At 36.6% G+C, this 13796-nt stretch overlaps 1 protein-coding gene across 1 annotated transcript in view; it reads right to left on the minus strand.

Annotated features, from left to right (window-relative positions):
- The window catches only part of Polr2A (RNA polymerase II subunit RpII215), a 31025-nt gene continuing 17229 nt past the window's right edge, over window positions 1–13796 (minus strand). The window contains exons 17-28 of the mRNA XM_071595832.1: window positions 13213–13423; window positions 11141–11394; window positions 10570–10775; window positions 9798–9932; window positions 7990–8118; window positions 7738–7900; window positions 7341–7585; window positions 6578–6781; window positions 5211–5395; window positions 2938–3056; window positions 2486–2680; window positions 1–1705 (exon numbers count right to left, since the gene is read on the minus strand). Coding sequence (XP_071451933.1) covers window positions 477–1705; window positions 2486–2680; window positions 2938–3056; window positions 5211–5395; window positions 6578–6781; window positions 7341–7585; window positions 7738–7900; window positions 7990–8118; window positions 9798–9932; window positions 10570–10775; window positions 11141–11394; window positions 13213–13423 — 3275 coding nt within the window. The 3' untranslated portion in view covers window positions 1–476. The remainder of the gene's footprint in view (window positions 1706–2485; window positions 2681–2937; window positions 3057–5210; window positions 5396–6577; window positions 6782–7340; window positions 7586–7737; window positions 7901–7989; window positions 8119–9797; window positions 9933–10569; window positions 10776–11140; window positions 11395–13212; window positions 13424–13796) is intronic.

A 13796-nucleotide genomic window follows, 5' to 3' on the forward strand; every position in this document is an offset into this window, starting at 1 on the left:
AACATTTTTATAAATATGATAATTAAATGTCTTTGCCAAAGGTAGACACAAAAAATTTAATATCTCACTTAAAAAGGTAAAAACCAAAAGTCATTATACATTAAGAAACATAACCTAATAAAAACAAATGCTTTCACCAGGTTACAAATAAGTTTAGACTTGGTCAGTAATTTAACTTTACACTAAATGTGGCAAACTGACTAGTCCAATTAAGAAATAAACACTGAAGAATGAAAATATTTCAAGTCATCTGGCTTTTTTGACATAGAAAGGATACAGACATTTCTCTCCTTAGTCCTCTTTGTAGTTGAGGATATAAGCAATGCACATAAAAACACTACTAAATACCAACTCAGTATTAGAAAAACTGATTCCCCAGGAATTTTAAGTGTTTAATCAAAATGGAAATTTGTACAACTGCAATCATACTTTTCATTAATGAAATTGATGACCAGCATAAAAATGCAAACTGGTGCTTAATTCTTATCAGAGTCATCATACGCAGGAGAAGATGGAGAATATGTTGGTGAAGTTGGTGAGTAGCCTGGCACTCCTTGTTGACCAGGACCTCCAGTGGGGGAATATGTTGGGCTTGTAGGGGAGTACTTTGGAGAAGTAGGCGTGTAAGTAGGGCTTGTCGGAGAGTATTTTGAGCTGGATGGGGAATACTGAGGACTGGAAGGAGAATAAGATGGTGAATTTGGACTGAAGTTTGGTGAAGTTGGAGAGTATCGGGTTGCCGGTCCTGTTGCAGTCTTCCCCTTGGACCTCCTCTCAGAAGACCCACCTCCTCCTTGTGTGGCCAGATATGAAGGACTTGTAGGAGAGTATGTGGGGCTTGTTGGGCTGTACTGTGGAGATACAGGTGTGTATTGCGGAGAGCCTCCATAGGATGGTGACGTGGGACTGTAACTTGGGCTGGTTGGACTGTACTTTGGACTGGATGGTGAGTAACTTGGGGATGCTGGGGAGTAACTTGGACTTGTTGGACTGTAGCTGGGACTGGTTGGGGAATAACTAGGACTAGTGGGTGAATATGAAGGTGACGCTGGAGTATAGGTCGGGGAGGAAGGACTGTAGCTTGGACTGGTGGGAGAGTAACTGGGACTTGTGGGAGAATAGCTGGGACTGGTTGGTGAATAACTTGGGCTGGTTGGAGAGTAGCTAGGACTGGTGGGGGAATAGCTAGGACTGGTGGGGGAATAGCTTGGGCTGGTGGGGGAATAGCTCGGGCTGGTTGGTGAGTAGCTCGGGCTGGTGGGGGAATAACTTGGGCTGGTAGGCGAATAACTGGGACTGGTGGGGGAATAGCTGGGACTGGTTGGTGAATAACTTGGACTGGTTGGAGAGTAGCTAGGACTTGTGGGGCTGTAGCTGGGACTTGTTGGGGAGTAGCTAGGGCTTGTAGGTGAGTAGTTTGGAGATGTGGGAGTATATGTGGGTGAGGGTGGTGAGCGGCTTGAGGCAGCTGGTGCAAACACTGGGGAAGAAGGCGAGTAGGAAGGAGACATTCCAGCTCCAATCACAATGCTACTACTACTAGGGCTAGGGATGTAGATGGAGCTAGAAAGGCCAGAAGTGGATAAGGGAGAACCAGGTTGGGGAGACCAACCACTCCCAGCATATCCAGGTGAGAGGCCACTGGCATCGCTGGAGCCAGAGGGAGAGAAACTGGGTCCACCAGGAGTTCTTCCACTTCCCATTCCTGTAACAGAAAGCATACACACATATGATATAGAGAGAATATAAAGGTAACAAAGAGAAATTAGGGTTGAATATTGTCACTAATGTAGGCTGAAACTGAAAGTAAATTCCAAAGTCCATAGATATTCTAGTAAACAATAGAATATTACTTAAGGGAATGCTTCATTGCCACAAATTGTATATTTTTTATTTCCATTTGCAATAAACAGCAATTGTCCATTTAAAGGTTGTGATGCTTAAAGCATATGGAGTTAAACCACACACTGTCAATGTGATAGGTAGCCAATAAAATACAATTGGCATCCAAGAATCTGCTCAACTTTGATAAGTGATTTTTCCAATTCAAACATAGCTCATATCCTTCCCAACATTCCCCACAAATAGTGATTAAAAATATTACAAAAATTTGGATATTGCACAAATATGAATTCCGTACACTGCAATTGTATTATTTATTCTGATGAAATTCCCTGCTTGAAATTCTTCCCATATAGGGATATCATTTCCAAAAGTAAAATATGTGCAAGTTTAAGAGGTAAACATATGGCAAAGGCAGTGGAGAGTATTCTGCAGTTGACATACTTTAATGTTAGTCCATTCAATGACCATCTTTGAATGGATGCCTTAGCTAGTATCGATCATTATAAAGAATTTTCAGCTAAATCACAATGCCCAACACTTTTCTCCCAGTTCAGCAGACACAAACACCCGAGCTTACTCCATCCACACCAAGTAAACTGTCAATTAAAACGCAACGACAGTCCAGCGTGCCATTACTTACCAGGCGACCATGACATGTTTCTGTAATCTGGAGAACTACTCATCAACCAAGGAGTTCTATATGGACTGGAGGTAGGTGTGGCAGCATTTGCAAACATCATTCCACCAGTACCCAACATCATTCCTGCACCAAGCATTAGAGGAATTTCAATGCCACCACGGCACTTATCAGAATCCAGCAATAGATCAAAAGCTCCTGCATAAAAGAGGAACAATATCAAAAAATTATTATCAACAAATGAAATAGTACTGATCAAATAATACGTAATTTACAATTATTTATGAATCCATAACAACTAAATATAAAAGACGTTTTCCACGACACCAAAAAAAAAAAATTGGACTTAAAGTTTTGGCAACATCTCTTAAATAGAGCAACATGCACAGACTACCAGAACAACATGGCAATAGTATCAAAACCATAGCATCACTGAAGTATATGTTCCAACACACCTGTTCCCAATCGGGGAAGCTGCCCCATTATGATGTTCTCAGACACACCACGCATGGGATCAACTTCAGCATGAGAAGCAGCATCCATGAGAACATCCACAGTTTCTTCAAATGAGCATCTAGTGATAGATTATGGAAAGTAATGAAATGTCGATTTGAAACATATTCCAAAAGATGCGGGATACAAAATCATAATTAAATATCATTCTTTAAATTAGCACACGATATAATTATTATAAATCGATGCTTTTCCATTCTATAGTAAGTAAGTAAGTAAGTAATTTTATTTGCCCAGCAGATTTGTACAATTGTAAAAAACAAGCACAGATATAGGACACGTCAATGTTATATAAAGAAATGATAAATACTAAGTACATGTTTAAATACAAAGAAACTCATGGGACAAGAAGTTCATTAATAGAATAAAACATTTTACAGAGTAAATATTTCTGAAGGTTGAGCTTAAATATAGGCAGCTTATGTTGTGCTTTCAGTTCTTTAGGAAGTTTATTAAAAATCCTGAGGCCCATATGTTTAGGTCCATGGGCGGTGGTACAGGTTCTGACAAAGTTTTGGTGGAGGTCAGCAGAATGCCTTGTGTTATAATTGTGAACGTTGGCATTGGAAAGATAACTAGAGAAGTTGCTTTTGACATACAAAGATGCGCAATACATACTACCTTGATCAAAAAGTTCCCGGAATAACCACCGTGTGGCGCTCCCATCGTTCCGATTTGAGTTCTGTTTTTTTTGTTAAATTGGTACATCTGTTGTTGATATTCCCTTTAAATCTTAGTGTCATAACTTGACATTTGCAAAAGTTACGGTCGGTTTTCGGTATGTCCATCAGTGCTTCCTGCGATTTTTCCATTACTTCCTCTCGGCTGCTAAAACGCGTTCCCCGTAATGGTTTTTTAACTCGATTGAACAGAAAGAAGTCACAGGGAGCCAAATCAGGTGAATTCGGTGGCTGTTGGATGGTATTTGTTGCATTTTTCGTCAAAAAATTACGAATAATGATAGCACTGTGCGACGGTGCGTTATCATGGTGCAAAATCCACGAGTTTTCTGCCCACATTTCTGGTCTCTTTCGGCGAATTGCTTCACGCAAACGTCTCATAACGCCCAAATAATACTCTTTGTTTACTGTCTGGCCTTCTGGCAAAAATTCATGATGCACTACACCGTTGTAATCCATGAAAACCGTCAGCATTGCCTTCTTTTTTGACTGAAAACGACGTGGTTTTTTTGGTCTCGGCTCATTTGGTGAACGCCATTCACTTGCCTGATGTCTGGATTGCGTGTCGTACTCATAAACCCACGTCTCGTCTCCAGTAATGATCCTTTTGATGAATGTGGGATCGGATTCAGCCTCGCAAATCATGTCTTTTGCGACGTCAACACGGTCTCTTTTTTGCATGAAATTGAGGTCTTTCGGCACCAACTTTGCTGCTACACGACGGAAACCCAAATCATTAACCACAATGTCTTGGGCGGATCCATAGGCAATGTTCAAGTCCTCCGCTATTTCTCTGATGGTTAATTTGCGGTTATTGACCAACATTTCTTTTACTTTATCAATTTTTTCACCGACTTTCGATGTCGATGGTCTGCCACTGCGTTCATCATCTTCGATTGACTCACGACCACTTCTGAACCGCTCGTGCCACTGGTAAACGACCGTTTTTTTTAGAGAATCGTTGCCGAAACACTTTTCCAACATTTCCAACGTCCGTGCGCCACTAAATCCGTTTTTTACGCAAAATTTAATACAAGTTCGTTGTTGCAAATTTAAATCCATTTCTGCAATTGTAAAAAATCGCCAACACACACAGAGATAGATGTACTCTTGGCTACGTAACTTTTGCAAATGTCAAGTTATGACACTAAGATTTAAAGGGAATATCAACAACAGATGTACCAATTTAACAAAAAAAACAGAACTCAAATCGGAACGATGGGAGCGCCACACGGTGGTTATTCCGGGAACTTTTTGATCAAGGTAGTATACACGCAGGGAATGGGTAAAATATTCAATTTTTTAAAGAGGGGACGACAGGATGCTGCATGAGTAGCAAAGCAAATAAGTCGGATGATCCGTTTTTGAATTTTAAATATAATATTTGCATTAGGTGTAGGGCCCCATAAAAGAATACTATAAACAACATGAGAGTAAAATTCACTAAAATAAAGAGACAATAAGACCTCAGTATTGACGGTATGCCTAATGAATCTGATAAGAATATCTTCATTTAATCAGTCAAAGTAACTCACCTCATAAGAGCACCAGTGTCCTGCCTATTGATACCGTGACGTGTAATGGCCATAAGATGACCTTTTGCAGTCATGACGTCACAAAGCAAAGCTAAATGACGATAGTTCACGTACAAGCCATAGAACTGCAGCACAGTATTCATTTCTTTCTCCACGCTCTTTCGAACAGCCTCAATACCCAAAACCTGGACAAAATAAACCACTAATAATTATGGCGTACAACTTATTTTGCAGCCTATGATAATTGAACAAATAACATGAGACACACACAGGGATCACAGATTAATCATTGAATGCCTAGAATAATTTTGTTTAAATTTTGAAATTTTTATGTAACTTTGATAAAAAAAGTCAATAATATAATTATTTCATCATGGGACTTCCATGTGTTAATGTATGCACCTAAATGGGTGATATTAGTTGACATCGCTAGGCACTTACAACGTACATCTAGTTTGATTTCATTCGTATACCCTCACCAGTTCCAGCTAAAACCATGCCTACAGAAAAAGAACATGTGTATTAGGAAAGAATGATTTGTAATAATTAATAATAATCGGAGGTGTTTTGGTCCCAGTCACATTTTTTACTTTTAATAATGTTAGTTGAAATTAAGACAAAGATTATTTTCCTTAGTATTATTCACAGAGCTGAAGATAAGTTTCTGAAATAAAATTCCAGCTACAAGGTTTGTATAGAGTATTGGTAACAATCTTTTCCTGACGAGTGAGTGAAGTGCTGAATTCAGGCTGTAGGTTAAAGTGTGCATGATCGCAGATCGTATTGGCAATGATAAGATGACAGAGCACACCATTATCACTGTAAATTTGGCGAGGAAAAAGATCTGCGCTGAACTCATCCTGAAGATCTTGACAGACAACCAAGATTAGAGTCAAGAGTCTGCTTGCAAAGACCTTGAGCAATGGCATCACAACAATTCCCAAACCCCTTTACAGTCCCAACTTAGCACCAGCAGACTATTTACAATTCCCAAAAGTGAAATCCTCCCTCAAAGGTTCCCACCATGGGACCATAAGTGCTGTCAAAGAAGCTTGCATGCATATCCCTAAGGGCCTTCCAGAATCCATCTAAAAGGGATGTACTTAGAAGAATTTTGAAGCATTGTAGCAATATCTGAAATATATATTGTTCCCGATACTTTTTATGCATACCGCGTACTTGAGTAGAAATGGCCATTAATCCTCCTCCTTCCATATACTACATAGAATGTAATTAAACTAGTCTGTCACTTTTAGGAAAGACAAACACAGCAAGTTTGTTGAAGTTTTTCAAAGCTAAGGGATTCTGGACACAAAACAATAAAAGATTCGTTTTTGGTTATAAAATTACGTCAAGGAATAACTTACCGAAAAAATTTCACAAATGTCGTTTGAGAAAGTTCTTACAGGGTCTACATCTCTCTCTGATAGTACCCGCATGAGACTTGTTCCATCAGTTTCCAGCAACCATTCAGGAATAGCTTTAAACTCTCCACTCTCTGTGACAACAATTCTCTTCTTACTGTCTGTTTGTGGGAGATGCATGTACACTTTGCTGATAGCTTCTATACCCTATGAAATTATATTAAAAAATAACAACAATATTAATTAAAGAGATTTATGGCAATATTCATGGCATTCCATGATCTCAACAGCAGAAGAACAACAAGTATTAAGTATATACATAAACTGCCCTTTACTAAAACAACACCAAATCATATACAAGCAGTCACTACAAAAACTTATGAATATTTCAGTTAATTAAATTCTTTTAGGTTAGGACCTCAAATTACAAAAAAATGCTTATTCAGAGTCCAAATCACAAATATTTAATCATGAACACTGCCATTTAGAAGCAGTTAATCATTTTTCACTAGAAGAAATGAAAAACAATTTAAAAGCTAGTATTTTTCCTGATAAATAGTGGTAAAATAAATTGATATTTAAAATAAATAGCTGTTACAAAATTAAAAACAGGATATTTTTCACATTACAACATTAATGTCAATTTTATAAATACTTGTTTCTGGCAATATGCTATTATCTAACTGTATGCATTCACAAAAATAATTCTTTAGAGCATACAAAAATCATGTGAATTACTTTAAACATTACATTTGCAATTGCTTACCTGCAATGTCATATCTGAAAGCATATTTGCTTCAATGCACCTCAAAAACATATCGTCTTCCATTTTGTCAACTGAGTCTTCTTCATCACCACCACCACCACCTCCAAACTTATTTTCATCACTATTCATTATACGGATACGCAACACCAAGCGCTCTGCATTGTCATCATTGAAAATACAGTTCAAATCATCTCCAAAACCTGTGTTGATCTTTTCAGCTATCTGTTCCATGGTCAATTTTTTATCTGTAAATAATATGTGAACATTTTATATTATGATGCAAAAAATAGCCTCACTGTTCAACATACTGTATGATGCTATGCCATTAAACCAGAAAATATATTTAACCTCTGCATTGTCTAAAATAAAGATTTGAGCACTTAAATAAAAGGCATACCAGTCATTCTTTTACGATCCAGTTCAATACGTAACAGCCATGGTGAAATCCTTGTAGGGTCAAAATCGGGCATTTCATAATACACATTCACAAACTCCTGATCTTCACCAATAACAGTATTCTGGGGATCTGGATCATAGTAGATGGCTGTGTTCGCAGTCACCTGTAATTGAAAATTTATGTCTGCAGTACATGGCCACTGGTAAAAAAAACTGAGAAAATACCCAAAAAATATTTCAGCTGATTAAATACCTTTCTCAAAGTGGTATGCTCCAAACGACAGAGGACATTCTTAGCTTTCTCAGCATCTCTAGCTGCAGCTCCAGTTAAAAACACTGTCAGAGATGGGGCCTTTGGCTTTTTACTTATGTTGATAATTTCCTGTGAAGAGATTTTAAAAGATTAGTTTAAACATCAGTGAAAAGACAAAACAAAATTGAGAACAGAGGTGCCACAATATTTAAGTTTACATAATTATTTGAACATTTATATTATTTCATAAGAATATCTCATATTAGGGAGGAGTTAAATATTGTGAGAGCAAGTAATTTAGCATCACATTTGATGGGGTTACTTGTAAAAACAAATGGATGAGCATTTGTGGAATAATAATATGCACTAATTTAGCTGCAAACAACTATGTAAAAACATTTAAGGGCTTTTATTACACTTGTTGCACATCGAAATCTCAAAACTATTAACACACAATTTAAGAAAATACATAACATTTCTGGATCTTATTTTTCAAAAATTTGACATTACTTTAAACCTGTGAGTTACAACTATAGTAGTAAATTGAATTAGGAAATAGTTACTTTTTCTAATGCAATTACCATACCACACACAATAACATTGCTAATGTGAAAATCAAATTGCTTTAGATTCCACACATTATATAAGCTTTGCTATGAAGTGACAAGGTTTCTGGAAAACTGGGGTTTCATATTTTTTTAAACTTGAGCCTTCAGAGTTATTTGAAAACTGAAAAGAAGACTACTGAAAGCAGAAGGTGTTGAAGTTATGCACAATATTTATTTTCCTTTCTGGATTATGCAAAATAATCCTAGTTCTGTATGCATTACATCACTGCCAGACAGTATGTACTTCACAAGAGAACAACATGAAAACCCTAGTCAAAAGAAATCACTGATTCTAATGAACCATAAATACTTTGGCAATCATTTAGATTGATGAATCAAACGACTTTGATAGTGGGCACTTGACGTTAAGTTTTCTTTACTCTTCTGTATCTGATTATAACCTCCATACTCAACCTACCCTATGTTATGAGGCAATGAATTTATGTCTGAAATGCATCCACCTCCCTTCCTCAACCACCCTTAATTGGTCCAGTGACCTGGAATTCTTTTCTAACTTTCCAATCCAGAGACCAAGGAAAAAAGTTAGGGAGATAATAAAAGCTTGTAATACAAAATTAAGTAAATTAAATTAATAATTATATGATTAGCATAGGTCTATTGTCTCTCTCATATCCACCTTACGGGAGCAGTTCTGCATGAACTAAGTCAACCAAAAGCATTATTCACCCAAAACAACCTATCTTGAGATTCAGATGCTGCATCTATTTGTATTTCACTCATTATTATATCACATTGACTTGATATGGACCGGAAATTATCTTTATTAACCTTTTGCAAAGGGCAGTAGCATCAAAATATTTATTTTTTAAAGGCAATACACTAAATGATCAGGCTTGTGAAAACATTTAGAAGCATTGCTCATAAAAATTGGAGGATTTTTGCCATTATTGTTAGAAGAGTGTGGCTAAATCTTGTTACAATACTAAAATTTATTATTCAGGTATTCATACAAGAATCCCAATTTCACAAGATTCTCAGTGTTTCTTCTCAGTATTTAAGACATTTTAAATTCATCTAAATGGAACAATCATTCAATTTTCATTTCACTGTAAAGGTCCTTTTATAAATGAGCACACAATATGTACATAATTTACAAAGATTTTCCCAGATACTACGACTAATTTCGGCCACTAAAAAATATTAAATTATAGCATGCAATATTAAGTTTTCAAGTCATACCTTAAGACGAGGCACACCAAGAGTTACGTTCTTTGATGACACACCAGCAAAATGGAAAGTGTTCAATGTCATCTGAGTGGCAGGTTCTCCAAGACTCTGAGCTGCTAAAGCTCCAACCATTTCTCCAGGCTGACACTAAATTCAAACATAATAATTTATTTAGCAATCAATTATGGCAAGAACAGCACAACCCCATCACCAAACCTGAAAAATAAGTAATTAATATATCATCATTAACCAAAAAACTGGCAAGACTTTCATATATGGATACTGCATACTGTTATGAGTTAACATATTGCATAAAAACAAAATGGATTTCATTTATTTTATCCTTTTATTTTCGAGGGCCAATTATTAAAACTTAAGTCTGAATTTTAGCCAGTCTACATAAAGAAAATAACAAGCATTACATATTAATAAGTTTAAATGGTTGACCTTTTTTAACCAAGAAAGAAGTCTGAAAATGATGTATTAATTGACATTCAAACAATTTAAGAAGACAAACATTCTTAAATAATCGTTAGCTGATTCAAATGAATGCCTAACACATCAATTATCGAGGTAAACAGGTTTTTAAGTCATGAAGGAAGGAAATTCCACTACAAATATACAGCATATTAATCAAGACCAAATTTCTTCACCTACTTCAAAAATTCTATGCATTAAACAAAAATCAAACTAATCAGGTGAGTGACAACAAAGAGAAAAACTTCTATAATTAAATGGGAGAAACACCGTGCTCATTGAAAATATTTATCCTGCACAGCATTACCTGGGCTTGCTGGAATCTTGTTCCAATTTCTCCAATAAGCCACTCAAATGCTTCAGATGATAACCTGAAGTCTTCCGAGACACATTTTGTGCATAAAGTTGATCGGACAAGACACTGGAACAGAAGTGTGGCATTCTGATTTGCTTGTTTACTCAATGCATCCTCACCAGCAACAATGATACACTTGGTCAAGAGATTTTGCACACCTAAAAAACAAATTATTCACACATGAAATTGAATTAAATGCATACAATTGAAGAAGCACAAGGTAAAATAAATAAGAAAATTGAACTAGCATTAGTTTTTGAACTAGCATTTGTAGTAGAACTTTTGCATATGATTGTAGCAGCAGGTATTTCATCAAGGTCAGATTCCAATAAATGGCTGTTTTTAAAAAATAATAATAATAAACATGCAACTGAGCTATGTGGCTGAGTTTATTCTCATAAACCAAAAATAATTTTCAAGAAAAAAGGCCTAACTAGAGTTTCCAAATAAATGTTTTTCTGGCTTCAACATTTCAGCACATTTACTGAATGATAATTCTACTGAGTTTTTTAAGTAAACAAACCTCGAATCACGCGTAGAGGACTGAGGTCCGTTGGAGCCCTTTTATTTATGTGGAAGATTTTCTGAACATTCCATATCATACGCTGAAGGTTGCATGGCAAGACAACTTTTGAATCACCACTAGGAAATATCTGCCTCAGAGCTTCTCTGTCACGAACCAATTGCTCCCACTCTCGCTCAAGAGCTCCTATGTTATCACTACTCCCACCAGACACCTCTCGTAGAACATCTTCAGTGAACACTCGACGGAGATTCCTTTAAGAAATAATGATTAAATATTTTAAAATTACCAAATATACAAAACATATTTTTTCTAGATATAGCCTCACCATGGGTTTTTTAAACGTTTCATTATTTTATGATTAAAAATATACAACCAAACATCATATAAAATGCCTTACACTCACTCCTAAGGAGTTTTTGGGTGATGAAAGCCAGATGCTAATTTTGGGATGGTTTTCCAAAAGACTGAATTAAGAACTGATATTTTCTATCCATATTTACTATTATGCGATCAATGTAACTACCTTAGCTTCACACACTATCTTCATACAACATTTCTCTCAATGCATCAAATTTGTTTCCATTAAAAATGGAGATGTTTTCAATAAAGCTAAAATGAGTCCACAAACCTAAAAAACTTTAACCCAAAATAAAAAAAAAACGTTCAGTGGAAAGTGCCTTTGGCCAAAACCATTTGAATATTTGTGCTCAACAGATATAGATGTTGGGCTTCTCCCAAGGGAAAGTAATATGGCCGCTTCTATTCTTAGTGTACATTAATGACTTCAGCCCACATGTTAGTAGCAATCTGAGATAATTTGCCGAAGACACACTGGTATACAGGGAAATAAGGAGCCAACTAGATCATGATATACTCTCTAGAGACAATACAATCTCAGATTGATGGAAGGAATGGGGATTAATGCTTAATATAGACAAATGCTCAGTTTTGAAATTTTGGATCAAAGGAAGTGGCGAACAGGACAAACTACGAAATAGAGGGTTCAGTGCTAACTACCGCCAATGAAGTTAAGTATTTGGGGGTAGTTCAAACACCGTGCCTTTCATGGGCAGCACATATCAGGACAATATGCGGATCTGCTTTTAAGTAGTAGTATTATTTAGGGGAGGTAACCGACAGCTGAGGTCATTTGTGCCATAGGGGATGGACAGGAAAGGATGAAGGATGGAGAGACACCCGGCATCAGCATTAGCCTACTCTTTACGAAAGGCGCCAAGGGGTCCGCAGCATAACGTCCCATCCGACGGAAGACATACTCATTCAAAGCGCTCTCCACAAAACACCTCAAGTAGGGATTGGGATACCTCTGAAATCTGGACCCGGGCCCTATGGGTGGGGAGCCAGTACATTAGCCCCCCAAACCATCTCGATCCCCATCTGCTTCAAAGAAACTCGGCTTCATTAAATGGGCGGCGGGGAAATGTACTAAGAAAGTTAAAGAGAGGTGTTATTTTACCCTAGTTAGGCCTCATTTGGAATATGCCGCAAGTATCTGGGATCCTTGGGAGAAAGATTGGCAGTTCTCTTAAGAGATTTAGACTGGGAGCCACTTGAAATACCAAAGAGATCAAGCGAGACTTAAGACTTTTAGAAAGATTCAGAACAAACGAGTTTAACCATGACACTAAAGGAATTATTATAGCACCACATTACTGAGGCAGATCAGACCACAACACAAAATAAGGGATATAGATTCCAGTACAGAGAGATACAAATATTCATTCTTTCCCCGAAAAATCAGAAATCATAATAGTAAGAAACTGACAAAATTAATTTGTAGGGCAAGGGTCCATCAAAAACCTATGCTAAGCTATCCAAATATTATTATTAATAATAATAATGCTTGGGTGTCAACACATGAAATACTAATTCAATGGAAAACTCATTTCTTTTTCAGTTAAACCAGTAAACCAGTTTAAGTAAACCAGTTTATAATAAACACACTGCTATAAAGATCTGAAAGGAAAATTATTAATCCATTACAGAAATTCTAATATTATAACAAGAAATATGGGTTGGAAAGAAATTGGAATGATATATATACAAACCTTTCATTAGTTGGGTCAAATTTGAACTTCCTTTCAAAGGCTTTGTTAGACAATTTAATGGTTGGCAGGTTCTGGAATTCCACAGTTTCACCACACAATCCATCCTCTCCATAACGCAACTGGATCAACTGTCCCACAGAATTACGGACTGTGCCATCATAATGTACCATTACAGACTCCATAGCCTTTATCAAACGACGTTGGATATAACCTGCACCACAAAAAGAATACAATCATTATTAATGGAAGTGTAAAATTTGTGTAAACCAAAATATAAATGTGAATTCATATCACAAGCATGCTCCCTAGCATAGAAAACATCAGCATTAAGTTGAGTTAACAAAACAGAGAAATGAAAAAATCTCGTTACACTATATTTAGAGTTACATTAAATCACATTGCTCTCATTTTCAGGCACAGCCACTCAACCTCTACCCGTTTTCACATTACAGTTACAGGGTAAGTACCTCTATTCAGAAAATGAAGATCAGTGATGCCTGACTTCATCCAAGTCCAACAAAAATACAGATAAAAATAAATTTTGAAATCCTGTAAAAAGTTTACTTTCTACTCTAAAAAAATTA

The sequence above is a fragment of the Hetaerina americana genome, unplaced genomic scaffold (assembly GCF_022747635.1).
Source record: "Hetaerina americana unplaced genomic scaffold, ioHetAmer1.1.p SCAF_7, whole genome shotgun sequence".
Lineage (NCBI taxonomy): Eukaryota > Metazoa > Arthropoda > Insecta > Odonata > Calopterygidae > Hetaerina > Hetaerina americana.